The sequence below is a fragment of the Hyperolius riggenbachi genome, chromosome 2 (genome assembly GCF_040937935.1).
Source record: "Hyperolius riggenbachi isolate aHypRig1 chromosome 2, aHypRig1.pri, whole genome shotgun sequence".
In the NCBI taxonomy this organism is placed as follows: domain Eukaryota; kingdom Metazoa; phylum Chordata; class Amphibia; order Anura; family Hyperoliidae; genus Hyperolius; species Hyperolius riggenbachi.
In genome coordinates this window covers 357,719,162-357,745,328 of record NC_090647.1, presented here as the reverse complement: position 1 = coordinate 357,745,328, position 26,167 = coordinate 357,719,162, and the positions used below count along the sequence as shown (strand labels likewise).

At 45.8% G+C, this 26,167-nt stretch overlaps 1 protein-coding gene and 1 long non-coding RNA gene across 3 annotated transcripts in view; one reads left to right on the top strand and one right to left on the bottom strand.

Annotated features, from left to right (window-relative positions):
- Window positions 1-1,286: 1,286 nt before the first annotated feature.
- The window catches only part of LOC137546804 (potassium voltage-gated channel subfamily A member 3-like), a 122,851-nt gene continuing 97,970 nt past the window's right edge, over window positions 1,287-26,167 (top strand). For both annotated transcript variants that reach the window (XM_068269671.1, XM_068269672.1), the window contains exon 1: window positions 1,287-4,408. In XM_068269671.1, coding sequence (XP_068125772.1) covers window positions 1,465-3,030 — 1,566 coding nt within the window. In that variant the 5' untranslated portion in view covers window positions 1,287-1,464 and the 3' untranslated portion in view covers window positions 3,031-4,408. The remainder of the gene's footprint in view (window positions 4,409-26,167) is intronic.
- The window catches only part of LOC137544474 (uncharacterized), a 35,430-nt gene continuing 18,271 nt past the window's right edge, over window positions 9,009-26,167 (bottom strand). The window contains exon 3 of the long non-coding RNA XR_011025871.1: window positions 9,009-9,224. This is a non-coding gene — a long non-coding RNA (uncharacterized lncRNA). The remainder of the gene's footprint in view (window positions 9,225-26,167) is intronic.

Sequence of the window (26,167 nt, the reverse complement as noted above, 5' to 3'; positions counted from 1 at the left end):
CTAAGGGCTGATATGTGCTGGCCATCCTGCTGTAAGTCTCTACTGTTGGGCTGTATATTGTGATAGTGGAAGAGGTGACAGTGCGCTGGCCAGGATGCTGAACCTCCCTGTTGCAGGACAATGTATTGTGACAGTAGAAGAGGTGATCTGCTCTGGCCATGGAGCTGACCCTCCCTGCTGCGGGGCTATATTGTGATAGTGGAACAGGTGACCTTGTGCTGGACATGATGCTGAACCTCCCTATTGCTGGGCTATGTATTGCGACAGGGGAAGAGGTGATCTGCGCTTGCCCTGGTGCTGAACCTATCTGCTGCTGGGCTATGCATTGTGACAGTGGAAGAAGTGACCATGCGCTGGCCATGGTGCTGAAACTCCTCTCTGCTTCTGGGCTATGCATTGTGACAGCGGAAGAAGTGATCGTGCGCTGGCCATGGTGCTGAACCTCCTCTCTGCTGCTGGGGAAGCACCATGTATTGTACAGTGGCAGAAGTGACCGTGCGTTTGCCATGGTGCTGAACCTCTCTGCTGTTAGACAATGTATGTATTGTAACAGTGGAAGAGGAGACCGTGCGCTGGCCACGGTGCTGAACCTCCTCTCTGCTGCTGGGCAATGTATTGTAACATTGGAAGAGGAGACTGAGCGCTAGCCATGATGCACAATCTCTATGCTCCCCCACCTTGATGTAATAAATGTCACAAAAGTTTCTAAACAAAATATGACTGTGAGATCCCTCTAAAGCGCGGATCTAGTCTTGGCAACTATAACAAAGCAATGAGCCACAAGAACACATTGGAACATTCTGAGCTCGAACAAAGTCAGAGTGAGAAAGTAAACAGGATCAGCCGTTCAGTGAATGAGTCACATTTCTATGCGTCAGCTTTCACAGACAGGTGTCAGCTCTCATCCCAGCCGCCTCATCTTTTTTAAAAATATTTTTTACACATACTGAATTTTGTAAATGGCAAAAAAATAATTAAACAAAATGCTGTCGTGCAATCTGGAGAAGGCAGAATGTAGACACAACACAGCTGCAGGTAGATTCCGAGCAATCGCCAGCCTCTCCATCTCTCCAGCCACCTGTGCCTGAGTGACAGCGCAGCCCAGCGTAGCCCAGCTGCCATTGGCCGGCACCGGACACCACCCCGGCACCAGCGCGCGCCCTCCTCTCCCGCGTCCCTCAGGTGGTTGCTGCTGGCAGCGAGCCGCGCGCTCTCTGTGGGCGGGCTCAGGCTGTTGCTGGGGGCGGAGCGGCACCGAGCAGAGAGGGACGGTGGGGAGACGCTATATAACGCGCTGCGCACGCACACTGCTGGGCTCCATCCCGGGATCTGGATGTCAGGAGAAGGGGCGCTGCCTTGTGTGTTAGCGAGAGGTAGAGCGGGGAGGGGACCCGGCGGCTCTGGCAGTGGGCAGAAGGAGGAGGCCGCCGCTTCCCCTGCCCGCCCTCCCCTCAGCTCACCTTTATGGACGAGCACCTCAGCCTCCTGCACTCGCCTCCGCCGTCCTCCACCAGGCACCGCACCAACAGCAACATCATCAACCCGGGCTACACGGACGCCGAGCAGGAGATCATGACGGTGGTGGCGTGCGATCACCTGCTGGAGGAGGCGCCGGGCGGGCAGCACGAGCAGGACGAGCATGAGTGCTGCGAGCGGGTGGTCATCAATATCTCCGGCCTCCGCTTCGAGACACAGCTGAAAACTTTAGCGCAGTTCCCGGACACCCTGCTGGGCGACCCCAAGAAGAGGATGCGATACTTCGACCCCCTGCGGAACGAGTACTTCTTTGACAGGAACCGGCCGAGCTTCGATGCGATCCTGTACTACTACCAGTCGGGTGGCAGGATCCGCCGCCCAGTCAATGTGCCCATAGACATCTTCTCCGAGGAGATCCGCTTCTACGAGCTGGGGGAGGAAGCCATGGAGAAGTTTCGGGAGGATGAGGGCTTCATCAGGGAGGAGGAGAGGCCGCTGCCCGCCAATGACTTCCAGAAACAAGTCTGGCTCCTCTTTGAGTACCCGGAGAGCTCTGGGCCAGCCCGGGGCATTGCCATTGTCTCAGTGCTGGTCATCCTCATCTCCATTGTCATCTTCTGCCTGGAAACTTTGCCCGAGTTCCGGGACGATAAGGAGTACAACGGGCCCATATTGCCCCCAGTGAATGGCACCGGACCCTTCCTGAGCAGTTCCTTCACGGACCCTTTCTTTGTGGTGGAGACCCTGTGCATCATCTGGTTCTCCTTCGAGCTGCTGGTCAGGTTCTTTGCCTGTCCCAGCAAGGCTACCTTCTCCAAGAACATCATGAACATCATTGACATTGTAGCCATCATTCCCTACTTCATCACCCTGGGCACCGAGCTAGCTGAGCGCCAGGGCAATGGGCAGCAAGCCATGTCTCTGGCCATCCTGAGGGTCATTCGGCTGGTCAGAGTCTTTCGCATATTTAAACTCTCCAGACACTCAAAGGGGCTGCAGATTCTGGGGCAAACTCTGAAAGCCAGCATGAGGGAGTTGGGGCTGCTCATCTTCTTCCTCTTCATCGGGGTCATCCTGTTCTCCAGCGCTGTGTACTTTGCTGAAGCTGATGACCCGGCCTCAGGCTTCAACAGTATCCCGGACGCCTTCTGGTGGGCAGTGGTCACCATGACTACAGTAGGCTATGGAGACATGCACCCGGTCACTATAGGGGGGAAAATAGTGGGGTCTCTGTGTGCCATAGCGGGTGTGCTAACCATTGCCCTGCCAGTGCCTGTCATCGTGTCCAACTTTAACTATTTCTATCATCGGGAGACCGAGGGAGAGGAGCAAGCTCAGTACCTGCATGTGGGAAGCTGCCAGCACCTCTCCTCCAACGAGGATCTGAAAAAGACCCGTAGCAATTCCACATTGAGCAAGTCTGAGTACATGGTGATAGAGGAGGGAGTCAGCCCGGGACCCTTCAAACAGCCTAGTTTTAAGGCTGCCAACTGTACCACCACCACCAATAACCCGAACTGTGTGAATATCAAGAAGATCTTCACAGATGTGTAATGACACTTGTTGGGATCTCGGGAATGTAAAGGAGCCACTAGAAATCTCACCACCATCGGCATCAGCGTGTCCCACTTTTTAATGTTCATTTCTGAAGCTCCTGTGGGAGAGAAGCTGCTGTGCTCACTATCTCTGTACATCCAAGTGGTGCTAGAAAGCAGAGCTGCACAGTCTGCTGTGCCGGGGGGCTGCACATCTCTTTTGTTTTTATCATTTTGCAACAGAAAGGGGGAACTAAGTCGCTAGTTTATTTATACTTCCAAAGCAAGTGCTGTTTGTAGCCTATCATTGGAAATAACCTCATTCATATAAACCGGAGTAAAGAGCGTAATTACAAAGCACATGGGACATAATACAATTGCTTCTGAAGCAACAGATGCTTTCAGTGGATCACCATTTACCTCTAAAGCCTATTTATATTTTTCTTTATTACACTTTTTACTTATTTCAAATTTGGATTACTATTCTCTCGCCTTTTTTATTTTGTGGACATGTTGTAAACATCAGATCGTGGAAGCTTATCTGTGAAACGAGATGAACTCGATCAGAGCGTACATTCGATTTACGCTGAAAGAAATGTGTTTAATTAGATTTCTGATATATAAAAGTAATCTTATATAGCCTAGCAACTTGAACTGAAAACAATATGTACAAATTATACTTTACTAATAGTGCCAAGTATGAGTTACATTGTATAAACCATGCAGCAAGAGAATCTGCCTTCAATGGATACTGTTATGCGTGACAGTGTACATGCCAGAGGAAGATTAAACTGCTGGACTTGCTTTTCATCGGAAGTTACTAATTCTGACCCGAGTGATGCAGTTTCCATAGCAACATGGGTTTCCTGGGAAACCCAGTTGTCATGGCATCCTTGTTTCCATGGCAGCCATCCAGATGGTTCCAACTTTACAGAGACACTGCTGCTGTTGGGAAAACGCTCAGAGAAAGTTAATCCCACAGAGATTTGCAAAATAGGTATGAAAATGTAAGCCTCACCTGTGAGCTGAGCGATGTGGAGCCAAACCAAACCACACTGTGAAGGGCATACTAATGCTTCAAAATAAACAAAACTATTTAATTGAGAGACATACTTAAATGTAAGAATCTGAAAGTACTTCTTGCAGATGGAAAATCAAGATTCACAGATATATTTGCAATGAACAAAGCAAAAGACCACTGTCAAAAAATAAAAATCAACTGTAGCAGTTCAGAAGCACTTTAAAATGGAAACACATCAGCACTTACATGACATTTTAAAGCAAGTGAACAAGCCTTATGAAGAAACATTAGAAGGTACGAAAGGCACCTAGCACTATAAATGTTATCCTGGTCCGGTCAGACCAGCTCATCCAGGGAGCACTGGAACATTGGAAAGGTGAGATTACTGTATGCAAAATATTACAATTAGATTATTCTGCAAATAGCAAAACTGTGTATTGTTCTAACAAATATTGCTAAATTATATATTTTACCATGGACAGTTGTGAATGTGGCATGTCTGGTTAAAAAAACAACAACAACAACAACAACAACAAAATAACAACCCAGCCCCCCTCTGACCGCCCCCCCCCCCCCCCAAAAAAAAAAAAAGATCAACAGTGCCTTTGTAATTCTGTTCACATAGTATTGTATTAACTGATTCTTGACTGGCTAGATTGTCTCTTTTCACTGCAGTTTTAGTAATTTGGCACATCTAATGGGAATGACAGTTTAAACAATGCACAATATCTTTTGGGAACTTAGATGGCCTCTTAACTTGCAGTTTCTCACTTTAAAGTTATTTAAGTTATTTTTAGTTGTGTATTCACAGTGTGGGCAGAAAGTATTAACTTGTGCTATACATGGTGGAAGTGATATGCCAGTTTTATAAAGTTGGGGAGTATCATTCAAGACATTTTAAAGGAACTCGAAGTGACATGTAACCTGATGAGATTAACATGTATGTGCAGTTCCAGTTCTACTTACTTGCATCCTGTTTCTTTTCTCACTGTATGAGTTAAGAATCCAGGGCTGTATATCACAGTCTGCAGTGGGACTGATGAGTAACTCACTCTGCTAACTAACAAGAGGTCATAAAACTCTGTGCGGCTGAGAAACACTTCTGAGGGCAGGTAACTGATAAAGTTCAATAGTTGAAGATTTGTCTGTATGGTAGCTGAATAAACATTAACCACTTGCCGACCGCGCACTCATACCGCGCGTCGGCAAAGTGGCAGCTGCAGGACCAGCGACGCAGTTCTGCCTCGCCGGCTGCAGGCTAATTAATCAGGAAACAGCCGCTCGCACGAGCGGCTGCTTTCTGTCAATTCACGGCGGGGGGCTCCATGAATAGCCTGCGGGCCACCGATCGCGGCTCGCAGGCTAAATGTAAACACAAGCGGAAATAATCCGCTTTGTTTATATTTTTACAACGTTACTAACAGTAGCAGCGTTGTACCAGAACAGCGATCCCCGGCCAAGCAGCGGCCGGGGATCGCTGTCACATGACAGGCAGGAGCCTGTTAGAGGCTGCACAGGACAGATCCGTTCCTGTGCAGCCTCGGATCTCCGGGGAAGGGAGGGAGGAGAGGGAGGGGGGAATTTCGCCACGGAGGGGGGCTTTGAGGTGCCCCCCCCGCAACACCCAGGCAGGCAGGAGCGATCAGACCCCCCCAGCACATCATCCCCCTAGTGGGAAAAAAAGGGGGGCGATCTGGTCGCTCTGCCTGGTGTTTGATCTGTGCTGGGGGCTGCACAGCCCACCCAGCACAGATCAGCTAAAACAGCGCTGTTCCTTAAGGAGGGGTTAAGTGTGGGTCCTCAAGTGGTTAAAAACATTTAAAAAATACTTGCCTTTCACCTGAGACAGTCAACAACCTAAGGGTTTGTTAATAGTATGCGTGTTGCAGTGCATTGAAATGTAAGCTATAATTGTAAGCAACGCTCTGCAATTGTTCCACAATGGGCACATTCACATTGGTGTGTTGACTCCATAGTGCATTGGGTTACGTCATAATAATGCGAGCCAAGCTGTGAACCACTGGACAGTGCGCATATTACACCTGCGTTACAAATGAATGGTGATGAGATACCATGCATTATGATGTGTGTGTTATCAGAAGCCACCAATATAGCAATCCATTGAGCTGTACGGCATATGCATTGCAATGGATGCAGTGTAAACTTACCACAAACCTAGATTTTGAAGCTTTAAAATCAAAATAAGACTAAAAGACTTCAGGAAAGTCCTATTTAGCATTAGGGCTATAGATACAGTTGAGTACCTCACCAGTTTTTCACTTCAGGTTTGCTTTAAAGAGAACCTGAACTGAAAATAAAAAGTCAAAATAACCATACACAGGTCATACTTACCTCCTGTATAGTCTACTCCTCAATCTCTTTCTCCTCTCCTGCATCCCATTTGTCCACTGTGATCAATGGAATTCTCCGTCCTCCATTTTAAAAATGGCCACTACCCCATAACAGCTTCCTGGTCAGCCACAGGGAAACTTGGTCATTACCTTGCACATTCAGTTGTAACTGACAGCAGCTTATATATACAGTAACTGACAGCAACTGGTATATTTCAGTTCTGACAAAATATTGTCAGAACTGGAAGGGATCACTGTAAGAAGAAAATGGTGAGCTTCTGAGAGGAACTGACAGTGAGGTTAGTACGTAATATTCATTTGCAGCTACATCATGTGTTTATTTTAAATAATTTTACTCACTTCAGGTTCCCTTTAAGCCAATTTAAAGGAAACTCAAGGTGAAAATAAACTGATGAGAAAAATTGTATCTATCCTCCTACTTCTAAAAATGACCATTTACTTAATGATTTAATTACAGTAGAATCCCACAGTATTATTTTCTGTGTTTAAGCTAAAATAGTAGGTTGAAGCCAGTTTCACACTACGGCTTGGCGGCAGCGGGGCTGCACTGCCAAAAACAGGCCTTTGGGGATCACTGCCTTAATATACGGTAATCCCCTTCTGGCTGACAGCTAAATAGTAATTGACGCTCGCTTGCGCACACATCCTGTCCTGTTTCGGAAATATGGAAGTGCATGTAAGTGTTTTGTAAAAAATACGCTTCTGGGCATGTGCGCCACACCACCACCGGCATCATTTTTGAAATCCCTGCATCGCCTTAGACTTACATGACTTCCAGTTTGCCACATACCATCACAGGCCAACGTAGATCTATGTTACTGCGTGGTAATGTAGATCTATTTAAGTGCTGGGGATGTGGTGAAAGCATCATTTCCATCGCATCGTGCCTTACCGTGACAGTACGAAAGTCCCCATAGACTAAAATTACTTAAAATTAATATTACTGCAACGCCCCAGTGTGAAAGAGTCCTGAATGTTGTATTGCCCCACTGAATGATACAGTCTTTCACACAGTCTGACAGAGTTCAAAAGTTGAAATAGGTGAACATTTGACCTTTTTAATCTATCCCCTGCACTCAGAAGCTATTGTCTCCCAGGCAAGAGTTTTATGGCTGTAATTCCTTATCAGTGAGGATTACGCTATTGTCCAACTGGGTCCCAACTGGAGAAAAACATGCATATCTAAATGTTTAACTCTTTGGCAGAAAAAAAGAAGAAAAGGAACACAGCCTAGTTATTTGTATATTTGGCACTATACATAAAAATCATCATGTCACATGTCACCTTGGATACACTATAAGTGTAAGTGCATTAAAACCCTAAAAAACAGCAGCCCTGGTATTGGATTTCACTTGATATGCCCCTGCAGATGATTATAAAATTGCAGTTTGTCTATTAAATTACACTTACTGGGAGAAATCAGTTAATTTTACGGAATTCTGGTTTTGTTTTATACATATAAGGAAGTAAAGTATGTGTATAACAACAGGGAAAGCATTGTTCTCATGTTTACAGTAGGGAAATGGATGGTGTGAGCTGCTGAACATTGTTTCACTACAAGATATGGTCCAACCGCTGCACAACCAAATTCTTATATTTTCACATTTGCATTGAGTAATTGGTAATATGTAATATGCAAACCTCAGCCTGCAAAAAATAGAATGCCTTATATCTTTTTAACGCTATGCAAAAGTAGGAGAACTGGCAATCAATTTTAGGTGGTTGACCAGTAAATCTGGATTGATTGGGTGGCATATCATTGTAGGATGTACAGTCGATTTTGGGCAGCCACATCGTGGCATTGATCTCTGGCAGATGCAGTCATGATGATCAATTCTGCCGATTAATGAAAATTGACTAATGTATGATCACCTTTATCCTTGTACTCCATCGCCCAATACAAAGCCAGGAGCACCAGCAGTGCTAATGATAATACATTTGATTTCAGCTGAGATCTGATCTAATGTCAAATAATGCAATATGACAAGCAGGTAAACAACCAATACCTGGTAGATATCAATCGATTACCAGATCAAGTAGTGTATGTTGGCCTTATGGTTGCTTTACCTGGTTCATAATACTGTTTTTATGTTAAATGAGGAAGTGCAGGCACTGAAACAGCACTGATTGAGTTGTTCATGTACAATCATAAGCTTTTTTTTTTTGTACCCACGTGGAAGGTCAGTTGTGTTCCTTTCAGTCCATGGATGTGTATACCGGGCATAGAATCATTGCTGAACACCTATTCTCTTTAGAGCACAGATTGCGGCTATACACTTGTTATGGTCCATAGTTGATGTGTTTGTATACTGTGTGCCTCTGAGGAAACGGCTTTTGACCATGAAACATGTGTCAGGCAGTCTCTTATGTGATTTGGAATCCTGAAATTGTGTCCATACGCTTTATCCGCAACTTTGAAGACATTTGATTGAAGAATAAATAGAGACTTTGTTCATATAAAACCCTGTGTTTCTCGTTGGAGCAATTTGCATGCAAAATCATAGCTATCCACCGGAGAAGGTCTGTGATTTGGTTTCATACACAGAATACATTTTTGACTAAAAGCCAGGTTCATAAGTTTTATTGTAAAATGAATAAGAGGCAGTTTGGCATATAAAAAATTCTGTTTGTGAAGTAATGGTTGAAAACAATAGTAGATGAATGCATCTTTGTGACATAGCAGATATTAACATGCATGATGTGTTATATCCTTTCAGTTAGCAGGTGGCCTTTATCCTAGTGGTTTACTTATATGCATGGTTTCCCATCTTGTCCCTCAGGGCTGTTCATAGTGTGCTGCTGGGTTTGGAGTGCTGGGGACTGTAGAATAAGAAAACATTAGAAATGTAAATATGTATACATTTTTTTAAAAAAAGGTGATTTGCTAAGGTACAGTTCAGTTTTAAAATGTATATCATTCCTGCTTTATAATAAGACACAGTTTTCTCTCTAGAACATAGAACACCTCTCTAGTAAGGGATCGCCTGGTCACTGTTTTTTCTCTCCTACTATACTCTTCAGGTCCCCTGCCTCGACCAGGGATGCTCGGATACCCCTTTTTATTATTTGAGTTAGGTCGAATTCGAATAGTAAATTATTCGAGTTAGGTCAAATATTCGAGTCGCATATTTTTTACTATTCGATTCGACCTCGGTATTCGAGCTCACTATTCGAGTCAGTATTCGAGCTCATTATTTGAGCTGACTATTCGAATTGGCCTTAAATAGCTTCCAACACTTGTTTTGGGGGTGAATGATGCAAGAAACATCCTTTTTTCCAAATAACAACAGCAAGTGATTATGTGGGGATGTTCCTTTAAAAAAAAAAAAAGTTTGAATGAGAAGGTGTGTCCAAAATTCTGTTCAGTACTGTATATACTTCTTCTTCTTCTTCTTTTTATCTTCTATATCTTCTTCTTCTTCTTCTTCTTCTTCTTCTTCTATATCTTCTTCTATATCTTCTTCTTCTTCTTCTTATTCTATATCTTCTTCTTCTTCTTCTTCTTCTTCTTCTTCTTTATCATCTTCTTCTTCTATTTCTTATATATCTTCTTCTTCTATTTCTTCTATATCTTCTTCTTCTATTTCTTATATATCTTCTTCTTCTTCTTCTTCTTCTTCTTCTATATCTTCTTCTTCTTCTTCTTCTTCTTCTTCTTCTTCTTCTTCTTCTTCTTCTTCTTCTTCTTCTTCTTCTTCTTCTTCTTCTTCTTCTTTATCATCTTCTTCTTCTTCATCTTCTTCTTCTATTTCTTATATATCTTCTTCTTCTATTTCTTATATATCTTCTTCTTCTATTTCTTATATATCTTCTTCTTCTTCTTCTTCTTCTATATCTTCTTCTATATCTTCTTCTTCTATATCTTCTTCTATATCTTCTTCTTCTATATCTTCTTCTTCTTTTTCTATATCTTCTTCTTCTTCTTCTTCTTCTTCTTCTTCATCTTCTTCTTCTTCTTCTTCTTCTTCTTCTTCTTCTTCTTCTTTTTCTATATCTTCTTCTTCTTTTTCTATATCTTCTTCTTCTTTTTCTATATCTTCTTCTTCTTCACTTCTTTCTCTTCTATATATATATATTTTTTTAAAGAAATGCAGCTATTTTTGATCGTAATAAATAGCTGGTGGCGCATGGTGGAAGCTCCATTGTATGTGCTCCCTGGCAGTGGAAACACACAGACAGCAGGAGGTAAATTCAGCAGCAGGAGGAGGAGGATGAGTGTGTGGCAGCAGGCAGTCAATGAGGCAGGCAGCGAGACATAATAGGCTGTGGTACCTAGCGGTGGTACCAGGCCGTAAATACACAGCATGAGGTTCCAGACAGCGGTCGTGAAGCCCACATCATGTCCAATACACAACTGGGACAACACAGTTTTCAACCCGGGCACCTCAGAAAAATTAAACCTTTTTTTTTTATTTATTTATTTATTTTTACAGCAAATTACACAGATATAGCTATTGTTGGACGTAATAGCTGGTGGCAGAGTGGCAGCAGATGGTAATTCTGTGTACCCTGGAAGTGGGAAACACAGACAGACAGCAGCAGCAGGAGGAATGGAGGAGTAGTGTGAGTGTGGCAGCAGGCAGGCAGCATGACATAATAGCCCTGGTACCTAGCGGTGATACCAGGGCTGTAAATAAACACAACAGGAGGTCCCAGACAGCGGTCATGCAGCCCACATCGTGTCCAATACACAACTGGGACAACACAGTTTTCAACCCGGGCACCTCAGAAAAATTAAACCTTTTTTTTTTTATTTTATTTTATTTTTTTTTACAGCAAATTACACAGATATAGCTATTGTTGGATGTAATAGCTGGTGGCAGAGTGGCAGCAGATGGTAATTCTGTGTACCCTGGCAGTGGGAAACACAGACAGACAGCAGAAGGGCAGTACACAGCAGCCCACTGTACTTGTAAAATGTGTGGCTACACAGGCGACGTAATAGTCAAAGTGAACCAGGCTGGCTTAGTGAGCAGGAGCCAGGAGGTGGTAAAGGGTGGTAAGGCATATTAACGATGGTTCCGGCAGCCACTTCATGTCCCCCTCTCGCCGATAACAGGGGCCAGGAACTCGCCTTCCACCCACGCCTGGTTCATCTTGAGAAACGTCAGTCTGTCCACAGACTTGTGAGACAGACGTGAGCGTTTCTCGGTGACCATGCCACCAGCTGCACTGAAGCAGCGCTCGGACAGCACACTGGAAGGGGGACAGGACAGCACTTCCAGGGCGTACTGCGCCAGCTCGCTCCAGATCTCCAGGCGCTTGACCCAATACTCCATGGGATCAACAGGGGCATCATCAGCAGCAAGGTCAGGGACCTCCACCAAGTCCTCCTCCTCCTCCCTTTCAGAGGTGGACTGTGCAGCTGCATGCCGCTCCTGCTGGGCCAAGGCTGCCGCTCCCTGTTCCAGCAAAGCATCGAGGGCCCTGTTCAGCAGACAAACCAGGGGCACCCACTCGCACACCATAGCATGGTCCCTGCTCACCATGTTGGTGGCCTGCAGAAAGGGAGCCAGCACTAAGCACACCTGCTGCATGTGCCCCCAGTCGTCATCGGGGATGATGGTCGGGATGTTGCTGGTCTTGTCCCTTTTCTGAGCGGCGGACACAGTGGCCAGGGCAAGGTACTGGTTGACAGCGTGCTTCTGTTCAACCAGATGCTCCAACATCGCCAGGGTTCCTTGCCGTTTCCAGCAGTTCGCCCATCCCCTGGTAGGTGCGCAAGAACTTCTGCACCACCAGGTTCAGCACGTGGGCAAGATAGGGGATGTGGGTCAGGTTTCCCCTGTCGATTGCGGCAACCAGATTGGCCCCATTGTCGGCCATCACCTCTCCGACTCTGAGGCCTCTGGGGGTCAGCCAACTCCTCTCCTGCTCCTGGAGTTTGGCCAACACATGGGTTGCCATCAGTTTGGTCTTCCCAAGGCTGACCAACTGCAGCAGCGCTTGGCAGTGGCGTGGCTTCACGCTGCTGCTGAGGCAGGGGGTTTGGCCAGTGGCTGAGGATCGGAGGAACCTGCTGCAGTTCCCCTGACCCTGTGGAGTGGCACCAAGCACTGTGTTGCTGCTGCTGCTGTGCCCGCTGCTGCTCTCCCATCCTCACCCCCTTCCACCAAGCTGACCCAGTGGACAGTGAAGGACAGGTAGCGGCCTGTCCCGATGCGGCTGCTCCAGGAGTCCATGGTGACGTGGACCCTTTCACCATCCGCGTGCTCCAGCCCTCGCTCCACATTGGCCATCACAAAGCGGTGCAGTGCAGGCATGACCTGGCGGGCAAAGAAGTGTCTGCTAGGGAGCTGCCAGTCTGGGGCTGCACAAGCAAGCAGCGCACGCATGTCGCTCCCCTCCTGCACGAGCGTGTACGGCAGGAGTTGGGAGCACATGGCCCGTGCCAGCAAGCCGTTCAGCTGCCGCACGCGACGGCTGCTGGGAGGCAGAGCCCTAACCACCCCCTGGAAGGACTCGCTCAAAAGGCTCTGGCGTTGCCTTTTGCTGGCACGGGAATCACTGGAGGGAGCAGAGGAGGCCACTGAGGACTTGCTGCCAGAACAGGCCTCAGTGTCGGCGGCAGGAGTTGCAGAGGGGGGAGGAGCAGTGCGTTTCCGCACTCCTGCTGATGGTGCTGGAGGAGCAGGAGGGCGGGTGGCTGCTGTTGCTGCTGCTGCTGCTGCTGAAGGCTGTGCAGTGGTGGGTGTGGTGCCACTGCCAGCACCAGATGCCTTCAGCCTCTTGAACTCCTCATGCTGGTGGTAATGTTTAGCAGCAAGATGGTTCAGAAGAGAGCTGGTGCTGAACTTTAAGGGGTCTGCACCTCTGCTCAGCTTCCGCTGACAGTGGTTGCAAGTGGCGTACTTGCTGTTAACTGTGGGCATGGTGAAAAATTGCCAGATTGGTGACGTGAAATACCCCCTACGGACTGGAGCCGCTGCTGCCTGTCTCCCTGTGGTGGTTGGGGGGAGGGCTTGGGTGCAGCTGGTGGTGGTACTGGCAGATGCTGCTGCTGCTGCTGAGCCTGAGACACCAGCAGGCTGTGGGACCTGCCTACTGCTGCCAATGCTTGCAATGATGCGCCTCCTTGCAAGGCCCACAAGCGCATCCTCCTCCTCCTCCTCAGAGCTGCTGATGATAACCTCCCCAGGAGCTGGTGGCACCCAGTCTTTGTCCGTCACACTGTCATCATCATCATCCTCCCCCTCCTGAAACATGTCCTGCTGGGATGATGACCCCCCAAACTCCTCTCCGGATGCCTGGATGGGCTGCTTGACTGTCGCCACAGTCTTGCTGTCCAAGCCCTCCTCCCCCAAAGTGCCCATCAGCATCTCCTCCTCAAAATCGCCAACAACAGCAGACAATTCCCTCATGATGCCTGGGGTCAAAATACTGCTGAATGACAGGTCGCCAACTTGTGACGGTGAACTGGCCTCCTCCCCAGGCCCTGCTGGGCGGCTGCTGCGAACAGGGGTGGTGGTGGTGGTGAGGGTGGAGGCCTCGGATGCAGAGCTGATGGCGGGCTGCTCATCCTCCGTCATCAGTTGCACCACAGTGGCTGCATCCTTTTCCTCAATGGGACGTTTCCGACCCGGCTGGAGGAAAATAGGAGCAGGTACTACACGCTGCTGCTGCTGTGTCACTGCAGCGTGAGTTGCAGATGGTCCTGCTGGGCGCCCAAGGCGTCCACGGCCAGTGGCTATAGGCGGAATGTTAGCCACTGACGCAGCTGCTGCGGAACTGTGCATGGTGGCGCGGCTTGCCACAATGCTGCTCCCTTTCCTCCTGATTCCCTTGCTGCCCTTCCCCTTGCCCAAACCGAGCAGGCTGCCACTTCCAGACATCCTAGATGTTTTTGGGTAAACAAAAAAGTTTTTTAAAAGGGCGGGTGAAAAAGTGGGGTACTTTAATGGAGTGGGTTGATGGGTGAGGTGACACTAATCACTAAGTGATTAGATCGCTAAGTGATTACTAGTACAGTACAAATACAAAATACAATAATCAGTAATCAGTGAGTGTGTACAGTGAACAGTGAGTGTGTCCCCTAGTACACTAGTACAACTAGAAAATACAATAATCAGTAGTAATCAGATTCAGTAGAAGGAAATAGAGTGTGTGTACTGTACACTACAGACAGTGCACGCACACACACACGCAGGAGCTATGAACAGTGACAGTGAGTGTCCCTAGTACAGTACAACTACAACATACTATAATCAGTAGTAAAGGACAAGACAGGGTAGAATACACAGCACAAACACAGGTATAGATGAGAAATAAACAGAGGACAGGAGGAAAGCTGCCCACACAGGTAAGGCCCTGAGGCCTAAAGCTGTAAGCTTGCCTGCAGCAGCAGCTGTCTCTATGTAACACACAAGCTACTAACTAAAATACAATCTCTATCTAGCTAACAACAATATAGGTGTGTATAGCAGGTGTATGTGAGCAAAAACGCTAGGTGATTGACCACAATAGAGCACTTGCTAAGCCAAAGCACAAAGGAGCAGATCTCTCTCTGTACAAGTCTCAAGCAAGGACGGAAAAACCTAACATGGCGGCCGCTATTTATAGGGTAGGGGCTGGCCAGGGTCCCCCTCTGTGATTGGCTGCCATCAGAGGGCCTGGGAGCCCTCTGATTGGCACTAAGGACATCAATCTGGGCTATGACGCTATTCGAGCTCGGTATTCGATCTCGAATAGTGCTGTTTGCTCGAATAGCTCAAATAGTGAATGGGCTATTCGCGTTCACTCGAATAGCCCATTCGAATAGCTGCAGCTATTCGAGCTCGAATAGCTGAAAAAGAGCTAGAATATTCGAGCTACTCGAATATTCGAGCTCTGCTGAGCATCCCTGGCCTCGACTGTCACTATGATCTTCTGGCAAGTGTTCCAGCATCTTCACTGCTATCCATTCTTCTTATTACATTTCTGAAAAGGCGGGAGGGGAGCAGACTTGTTCAAAGACCACTATCGCAAAAATCTTATAATTTAAAATACATGTAAACGCATTACATTTACATTTCTTCCAGAGTAAAATGAGCCATAAACTACCTTTCTCCTATGTTGCTGTCACTTACAGTAGGTAGTGGAAATCTGACAGAACTGACAGATTTTGGGCTAGCCCATCTCCTCATGGGGGATTCTCAAGGTTTTCTGTATTTTCAAAACCACTTAGTAAATGGCAGTTGCTCTGTCCAACTGACAAAAAAAAGGGAGGCTGGCCAGCATATTTGTATAAATCCTTTTCAGAGAGTGTCTTTAGAAAGAATAAATGCCATGCTGAGAACCCCCCATGAGGAGATGGACTAGTCCAAAACCTGTCGGTTCTGTCAGATTTCTACTACCTGCTGTAAGTGATGGCAACAGAGGAAAAAATTAATTTATAACTCATTTTACTCTGTAAGAAATGTACTTCTTACTTGTATGTGTTTACATGTATTTTAAATTCTACAATTGTTCGCGATAGTGGTCCTTTAATCACAATCTTTCATTTTTTTTTTTAAATCAGCCTTTATTAAAAAATATAAAGAATCAAGTACAGAATACTTTGTATCAAAATGTCCTTACATGCAGCAGAAACACCTTACATAGAAAGATCATACAAAGAGATTACATCAAACTAAAACAGTGAGATCGCCCCCACACCCCTGTATCATAACTATCGTTCAATAGCCAATTCCCTGTACATAGGTAATATGATGTAAGACATTACAGCGCCCCTTCTAGGGGAGTATAACTGACCGCCCTACCATCTCTCAGTTGAGAGCACTAAATATTCTATCCTGGATTAAAGAAAAATCTGGTAAACCAGGAGTGCCCAACCAGCCTTCCCATATTTTTTCAAATTTGTACATAGCATTCCTATGGGCATAAATAAGTTTTTCCATTTTTAAATATGCGTTGACCTGTTTAATCCACATATCAACCGTCGGAGGGTTTGAATTCTTCCAGTTCATTAGGATTAATTTCCTGGCTTGGAATAGCAAACGATGTACCATTATCTGTGTATGCTCCTGTAGTTTGAGCTCAGAAGATATGCCCAAAATGCAGATTTGAACTGATCTATTGCAACACTGTTTAGAAACCGTATCGATATGGTCTAAAACTGCTACCCAGTATCTGTGTAATTTAGGGCAGCGCCAGAGCATATGTATCAAGTCTCCATGGTCTCTACTACACCTGTAGCAAATTGGATCTTCTTTATAATTCATAGAGAAAAGTCGTTTGGGAGTTAGTAGATTTCTATATAGGATATTAAGTTGTGACAATTTGTGAGAGGCATTAGTAGAGACCATGGGAACATTCTGGAGGATATCTATCCAATCTTCAGCCGACAAATCTCCCACTTCCTGTGCCCATTTATCATAACACTTAAAGAGACTCCGTAACAAAAATTGCATCCTGTTTTTTATCATCCTACACGTTCCAAAAGCTATTCTAATGTGTTCTGGCTAACTGCAGCACTTTCTACTAACACAGTCTCTGTAATAAATCAATGTATCTTTCCCCTGTCAGACTTGTCGGCCTGTGTCTGGAAGGCTGCCAAGTTCTTCAGTGTTGTGGTTCTGCTATGAACTCCCCTTTATGCACACTGCCTGTGTGTTATTTAGGATTAGAGCAGCTTCTCTCTTCTCTCTCTTATCTTTTACAAGCTGGATAAATCGTCCTCTGAGCTGGCTGGGCTTTCACATACTGAGGAATTACAAACAAGGGCAAAGCTTGCAGGAAGAAAAGAGCAGCCTGAAACTTCAGTGCATGGGGGAAAGAAACACACAAATGATCTCTTGAGATTCAAAAGGAAGGCTGTATACAACCTGCTTGTGTATGGATGTATTTTCTATGTGTGGACATACTGTACATCAACCTACTTCTTGTTTTGGTGGCCATTTTGTTTGTTTACAAACAAACTTTTAAAAACTGTTTTTAACCACTTTTAATGTGGCGAGGAGCGGCGAAATTGTGACAGAGGGTAATAGGAGATGTCCCCTAACGCACTGGTAAGTTTACTTTTGAGCGATTTTAACAATACAGATTCTCTTTAAGAGGGAATCTCCTCAAATATAGTCCAAGTATCATTGAATAACAGGTTGAGATGAAGCCACTACGTCCATTGTATTGACTGATAAAGTTAAAAACCGGTGATATTTGGAGACGTAGAGAGTGCGATAAACGTTGCTTTCTCATAGCATGCTTTAATTGCATATATTGAAACTGCAGCATCACTGAGTTAGGTTTCCGAAGTATTTGGAGAATTTCAAAAAAAGGCTTCACTTCCTCTTCAATTAACACCTGGGCTAATGAGGAGACCCCCCCCCCCCCCTGACCCATTCCGACAAAAAGGTTAGTTGTGATAATTCCTCTAGTCGGGGTGAAGCATTAAGAGGGGTGTAATTTGTGATTCCCTCGAAATCTTGCATGAGACGCACTCTATTCCAAATCTTTTGCATAAGAATAAGAGTAGGTACTTTTCCACCCCCTATACCACCCACCCCTGCTTCCAAAGCAGCATATATTGACCTGAATTTCAAACTATAGCATAACAGGGATCTACTGGCATCAGATAACTCCTCATTCCCCCAGCCTACTAGATGCTGTAGTTGAGAGGCTAGGTAGTAAACCCAAGGATTGGGTACCGCCAGGCCACCCTCCTCCTTGGAGTTTTGTAAAAAATTGTAGCTTAATTTTTACTCTACCTTGGCCCCACATAAAATCCCTAAACATCCTGTCTAGAGTTTTAAAAAGCTTGAGACGAAGCCATATTGGAGCATTATGTAGAGGGTAGAGCAGTTGCGGCATAGTTACCATTTTGAGCACCGGTAAAAGTGGCATTTTAGACCAAATCTTCAATTTGTTCCGAATTTTAGTAAGTAAGGGGGTTATATTTAGAGTTTCATAGGACCCAATGTCTGCTGATATTACTATACCTAAGTATCTGAAGGAGCTCACTTTTTGAATTTGCACACAGGAGTTTGGTAGTTCAGCATCTGGCTTATTAAGGAGCAAAATGGAGGACTTGTCCCAATTGACAATAAGACCTGAGTATTTTCCAAATATAGAAAGAGTAAGCATTACGTTTTCTAACGAATCACTTGTGTCTTGTAAAAACAACAATGTGTCGTCCGCATATAGAGCAACTTTTTCCTCAATATCCCCATATCTAAAGCCCCTGATCAGCCTATTGGATCTTATTAATTCTGCAAGTGGTTCTATGGCTACTGCAAACAGCAGAGGTGACAAAGGGAACCCCTGCCTTGTACCCCTACCCAGGCTAAAAATTGAGGACTGCATGTCATTAACTCGCAGCCGTGCCACAGGTGCATTGTACAGAAGTTTAATCCATTTACAAAAGGATGGGCCAAACCGCATTGCTTCCAATACCCCAATCAAATATTGCCATTCCACACTATCGAAGGCCTTGGCTATATCGAGAGATAGAACAGCTCTCTTTCCCACGTTGTCAGCTGGCAGTTGTATATTTAAAAAAGTATGCCTGATATTAATGGCTGTAGATTTTGCTGGTATGAATCCTGACTGATCAGATTTAATTATGGTTGTAATTACTTTAGCTAATCTATTCGCCAAGACCTTCGACAGTATCTTGATGTCAGCATTCAAGAGGGATATGGGCCTATAGGAGTTTTAAGAAGATCTTTCCCTGGCTTTGGAAGCAGTATAATAGCTGCTTCTGTCATGGATTTAGGTAAGGTGCCCGTTTTAAATGCTTCATTAAATACTTCCAAAAGATGTGGGAGGAGATCCTTAGAGTAACGTTTATACAGTTCGATCGGTAAACCATCGCAACCTGGGGCTTTATTACCTGGAAAAGCTGCCACCGCAATTTCCAACTCCTCCAACATACGGGGAGCATCCAACATGGCTTGGTCTTCATCAGAAAGCCTTAATAAAGTTATTTTCCCCAGATAGGATGTCAATTCTTCCAAAGTGTAATCAATTCTAGATGTATATAGATCTACATAAAAACGGTGCAGTTCCTTTACTATACCCTCATTATCAGATACAATTCTACCCCCTGGGGTTGTTAAGGCACTAATATGATTCATGGGGGATTGTGCTTTAGTGATAACTGACAGTAAGTGGCCCGTTTGGTCCCCTTGTTCGAAGAAAGATTGCTTAAGGAAGAACCTTTTGTGCTTGGCTTTATCCAATAAGTACTCCTTTAAGAGTTCCTGAGCCTGAACCCATATGGTTTTGTTAGCTTGAGTAGGATCCAAAATAAAAGCAACCTCCGACTCCATTACCTTCCTAGACAAACACATATGTCTCTCCCTTGTTCCAGACCTGATTTTATTGATCTCCCGTGCAAAAATCCCCCTGAGGAAAGCTTTAAAGGCTTCCCAGGAGATCCCAAGTGGATCGTTGTTATATTCAAAGAATATTTTAATTTCTTGAAGAATTTGTGCGTGGGTATTTATAAGATTAAGCCAAAATGGGTTTAATTTCCAGGGCATTTTTGGCTTATGCAGCCTCAATGGGTTTAACAACGTAACCTTAATGGGAGAATGATCTGAAAGGGATCGTACTAAATATTCTACCTGATCCAATAAGGGTAAAAGGGCCTGATTTCCTATTGCCAGGTCTATCCTTGAGAGAGACATATGTGTTCTGCTAAAGCAGGAGTAGACATATTCTTTGGGATGTGAGGCACGCCAGATATCTAATAGTGCCAACTCCCCTAGAAGTTTTGCTAGAGAAGAAGGCTGGTTGACTGATGAGGATTTAGACCGAAATCTGTCTAACTGTTGATCCAAATACATATTGTAGTCCCCAATCCAAAGCATAGGAATATGCATCTTATCTTGCAATAGTTCAATAATAGGTTGCAAGCTGGAAGATGAGAATGGGTGCGGGACATAAATAGCAACCACAATACATTCTATTAAATTAAAATACCCGTGTACTATAACAAATCTACCTTCAGCATCCACATGTGAGTAGATCAACTGAAATTGAAGTTTAGCGTGAATAAGAATTGATACCCCCCTAGAATAGGAAGTATGAGTTGAATGAAAAGCTGCGGAAATCCATTTTTTAGAAAGCCACCGCAAACTTTGTTTAGTTAAGTGCGTCTCCTGTAAGCAGATAATTACCGGGCCAAGCTTTTGTAAAAAGGAGAGCACTGAGTGTCGTTTATCATGAGAAATGCAAAAAGGATCCGCAAACCAGAGCAGGTTGAGGTAAAAAAAGGCTGAAATGTTTATTTGGAAAATCCACAGACAAGGCAATAAAATCGCAGGATCAACTAACGCGTATCGGGCCTACCATCTGCCCTTAATCGTAGTTAAGAGTGTACCTGTGTGAGAGGAAATTTATGTGAAGCTAGGGGAGAGAAAGCTACACCCCCAGGAACACACAAGCCGCCTCTTAAAGAGACATATATCCCCAAAGAATACAATATAAAAATACAATAATGACGTTGAAAATATTACATAGAAATATAAAAATGTGTTAAGAGAAAGTTGTCACTGACAAACCATGGAGGTAGAAATAGACAGGAGAGGAGAGAGGACAGCAGCGGCAGGTTTATTGACAGGTTTGGCAGGTTTATTGACGACTTACTTTTGGTGTGGGGGGGTCCCCCCGCTCTCCTGGGGGACTTTCTGATTTATGTCAATAATAATGACCTTAATTTAAAATTCACCATGAACTCAGATCCGGTCAAAATTGACTATTTGGATCTTACACTCACAGGGAATCCCTCATTACATACAGTCACCATCCACACCTTTCGGAAACCCACTGCGGGCAATTCCATTCTGCTTGCCAACTCGTGTCACCCTAGACATACCCTAAATGCTATCCCTACAGGGGAATTCATCAGGGCTGCACGTAACTGCTCAGACCCAGTGGATCTAGAGCAAGAGTGTAGCCTGGTGGAGACTAGACTAATAAAATCACAAGCATTATCAGAAAGTATATTCCTGTGCTGTATCCGGATACAAAACTCAAAACTATCCTGGATAAAGGATGTCGTTTTTCTGCCAGGAGGGCTCGTACCTTAGGGTCCATTCTCTCACCCAGCCTTTTCCGGTCTCCCTCCTCTTCCCGCACCCCGACCTGGCTAGCCACAGTGGGCTCTTATCCCTGCGGGTTTTCCACGTGTAATTATTGTCAGTGTCACAAAAAAAGTAATTCGATATTCTCCTTTGCTCATAACAAAAGTTTTCCTATTAAGCAGTATGTTAACTGCGACACTAAATACACGATTTATGTTATCTCTTGCATGACATGTCGTATACAATATGTGGGGTGTACTACTCGTCACCTCAGAGCCCGCATAGCGGAACATTATTGTGGTACTAACTGGAACACTTTTCGCAAGTCTGCGGTCTCTAAACATTTTGAAACAGTACACGAGAGAGATCTCTCTTCTTTTGCCTTCCAGGGAGTGGAGCGGGTGGTTTGTCCAGTCAGGGGAGGCGATCTGCAGAGATTGCTTTTAAAACGTGAAGCCTTTTGGATTCACAGGCTAGGCACCCGTATACCATAAGGTTTAAATAGGAGATGGGATTTGAGCCTGGTATATACACATTGAGGCCCTTTTCCTCTCCATAACTATACATGTTGTGCTTAGATAATAATCTATGTGATTTGCCGCTGCTGTCCTCTCTCCTCTCCTGTCTATTTCTACCTCCATGGTTTGTCAGTGACAACTTTCTCTTAACACATTTTTATATTTCTATGTAATATTTTCAACGTCATTATTGTATTTTTATATTGTATTCTTTGGGGATATATGTCTCTTTAAGAGGCGGCTTGTGTGTTCCTGGGGGTGGAGCTTTCTCTCCCCTAGCTTCACATAAATTTCCTCTCGCACAGGTACACTCTTAACTACGATTAAGGGCAGATGGTAGGCCCGATACACGTTAGTTGATCCTGTGATTTTATTACCTTGTCTGTGGATTTTGTCAAATAAACATTTCAGCCTTTTTTTACCTCAACCTGCTCTGGTTTGCGGATCCTTTTTGCATTTCTCTACTACCATGGCCTGGCTTGCCTGATCCTGCACCGACTGGTATGATGGTTGGGGGTTGAGCGTCATGATCCTCCTTACTGCTGTCGTTTATCATGGTCAGCCAAACCTCTCACATTCCAGCTTAATACAGAAAAGTCAGCCATTTACGTATATTAATGTATCACAAATGGGAATGATAAGCCATCACACTGCATTTTAACTAGGTATCTGCTGCTGCACACTAAGGAAAAAACTATAAACATTAACATAGAACAAAAAAACCAAAACTCAGTATAATGACCCCTCCATCTCAGACAAGACATGCCGGTCATCACACAATGCTCCACAAAGAGCAAGTGCAATTTCCGCTGTAAGATCTTGCTGAATTTCCTGCTCTGTTGAGGGGATAGGGTAATTTCTTAATCTTCGTCCCCTACCCTAAATAAAGATATTTAGTGTAAAGGGGCTTGTGGGAACAGAAATAATTATCATCTCTGCTCCCTCTCTTCTTCCTGAAACGGATAGTTCTTCAAATACTTGAGGTGATCCTGTATATACGGCCAAAGTCAAAGAAACAATCAAAAAGTAGTAAATAAACTACGGAGAAGCTGTTCCTTTAAATATTACCATACACCCATGAGCTATGCCATATGCTGATCAAATGAGGTGAAAGCTGGAACAAGAAGTAGCTTACTCCGAGAAGATGTAACTGATGAATAGTGAAACCTAAATAAAGAAAATTGAGCCAGTAGTATGCTGAGCAAGTGAGAGGAACAGAGAATTAGTCATTGTCAGCTTGTAACTTTTGTTGGAGGTGTTGCTCATTCTCATCGAGCCACTGCATAGCTTCTTTAGGAGATAGGAAAAAGTAAGCCTCATTCTGAGCAATAACTTTCAGCTTTGAGGGATAAAGCATTGCGTACTGAAGGCTTAATTTTTGCAAGCGTTTTTTCACTTCGTAAAACTTTGCTCTCTGCTTTTGGACTTCTGCTGAGAAATCCGGATAAAACGATATCTTATGGTCTCCGTATAGTATATTTCCTTTCAATCTTGCCTGCTTTAAAATAGCCTCTCGATCTTGATAATGAAGTAGCTTGGCCAGGATCGGTCTAGGAGGAGCACCAGGTTTAGGAGAACGAGCAGGGATCCTATGGGCCCTTTCGATAGCATATAACTTAGAGAACGACTCCGCTCCAAACACTTCCATAAGCCAATTTTCAATAAATTCCGTAGGATTCAATTTATCCACCTTCTCTGGAAGTCCTACTATGCGGACATTATTTCTACGGAGCCTGTTTTCCATATCATCAGACTTGTCGGTGTTAGCTATAGCGTGTTTAATGACCCTCCGCAAGTCCCTTACTGCTGGGGCTAAAGTGTCTTCAATATCGGTGACTCGTTTTTCTAGAGTGGTGGTTCTCTCTCTGACCTTCGACATGTCTTGTCTTAGTAGCCCCAACTCCTCCTTTATACCACCCGTTTGCTGGGAGAGGGATACTATGGCCGCATTGCATGTTTGTACAGCCGCCAGAATCTCGCTGAGAGAAGGCTCCTTCTTTTCATCTGATTCAGATGGATCGTCAGAAAGCATATTTACTTCCCCCGCATCAGGTACAGGCGAGGAAGCAGCAGGTCTATCCTCGGGCACATCAGCGGAACAGTTGTCCACTATGTGGTGCCACCACGCGGGGTCAGGGGAGAAGCAGCAGCTCCCGCCGCCAAGCGAATCCGCCTCAACAGCAGCGTGAAGGCTCGCCATTGCCAAGCGCTGCTGGATATGAGAAGCCTGGGGAAGAACAGTCTCACGGCAGCCAACGTACTCCACTACCTGAGGGAGCAGGAAAAGACGTGACTGACCCCCAGAGGCCTCAGAGTCGGATTGGTGGTGTCCGACAATGCGGCCAACCTGCTGGCTACCATCACCAGGGGACACTTGACCCACGTCCCCTGCTTGGCCCACGTCCTCGACACCGCCTTGCCAACTCGCAGGAATTCCACCCTGGCGATGTTGGAGCGGCTGGTTGAGCAGAGGAGGGCTGTCAACCGCCATATCGTTGAGGGAACTCTCACCAGCACCACCAAACTCTAGCTCCTCTCCAACTCACAGTGGGGGCAGATGCAACAGGTCTGCTTGGTGTTGGCTCCCTTCTTGCAGGGAACCAACCTGGTCAGCGAGGAACGGGCATCCCTCTGCCAGTGGGTGCCCTTTGTTTGCTGGACAGGGCACTTTGTGATCTGCTGGATGTGGGAGAGGAGGCCCTGATCCAGCTGGAACAGCAGCCACCTGTGCAGTCCACTTCTGCCAAGGATTTTGAGTTGTTGGAGGAGGAGGAGTTGGAGGTCCTGGACGTTGCTGTTGAGGGGGAACAGCGGAGCGCTGCTGCAGTGATGCGAGGGTGGAGAGAGGAGGAAGAGGCTCAGGGGTCAGAGGAGGAGGACAGCGAACTTGAGGCCACTGACCCTGATGTCCCTGCTGGACGGTCCACCCTGTTCCCCATGGCAGCACACATGCTGCGGTGCCTGCGCACAGACCCCAGGGTTAAACAGATGTGGGCTCGGGAGGACGCCTGCATCAGAATGATCCTGGACCTACGGCTGAAGGGGAAGGTGGCTCAGTTCCTGCCTGCTGGAGACCCTAAGCAGTGAACAAGGGAGTTGCAGCAGTGCCTTGTTTGGTGATTGGAGGAAGCCTTCCCCCAGCCTTCCACCCCCTCTGTCCCTGTCCAGTCAGCACAGCAGCCGGTGCCTGCAGCCAGCAGCAGCATCAGGCGCCCAGGAGACCTGCTGTCTTTGACAAAGAAACTCTATATGTTGGTAGAGCAGCCGAGAGAGGAGGTGCGTGCAGCAGCATCCTCCTCTCAAAGTCAAAGCCAGCGCCTGATCCGGATGGTGGCCGACTACATGGGGTCCTTCAGTGGGCTTAACACCGGCAAGGAGCCTGTGAACCCCTTGGAGTACTGGGTCGAGCGCTTGCAGATGTGGAGTGAGCTGGCGCAGTACGCCCTGGAAGTCCTGTGTTGACCCCCTTCCAGCGTGCTGTCCGAGAGGTGCTTCAGTGCGGCCGGTGGCGTGGTCACGGAGAAGTGCTCTCGTCTGTCCCCAGAGTCCATGGACAGACTCACATTTTTGAAGTTCAAACGGGCCTGGATTGAAGGCACGTTCCAGGCACCTATTGTCAGCGAGAGGAGGACATGAGGTGCCTGGGAATTATTCTTTTACAACTTAACCCTTCAGTCCCCTGCTAATTTGGCCTGGTTTTTCTGTAGGTGCTGTGGTACCAACGCTAGGTACCATGGCCCATTACATTGCCTGCTACCAAACGTCACTCCTCCTCCTCCTGCTGCTGCTGTATTTAACCTCCTGCTGTCTGTGTTCCCACGGCCAGGGTACACAGAATTATGCTCTGCTGCCATGCACCACTAGCTATTACGCCACTACAATAGCTACATTTTTTGGTCAAAAAAAATTCTGAGGTGTCTGGGTTGAAAACTATGCTGTCCCAGTTTTGTATTGGACACCATGTGGGCTTTACGACTGCTGTCCGGAACCTCCTGCTGTATGGTGTTTATTATTACAGCCGTGGTACCAACGCTAGGTGCCATGGCCTGTTACATTGCCTGCTGCCACACGTCACTCCTCCTGCTGCTGCTGCATTTAACCTCCTGCTGCCTGTGGTCCCACCGCCAAGGTCCACAGAATTATGCACTGCTGCCTTGCGCCACTAGCTATTACGCCACAAATTTAGCTATGCTTTTGAAGAAAATTTTTTACAGCAGTTGAGTTCTGTAAAGCAAAAAACATT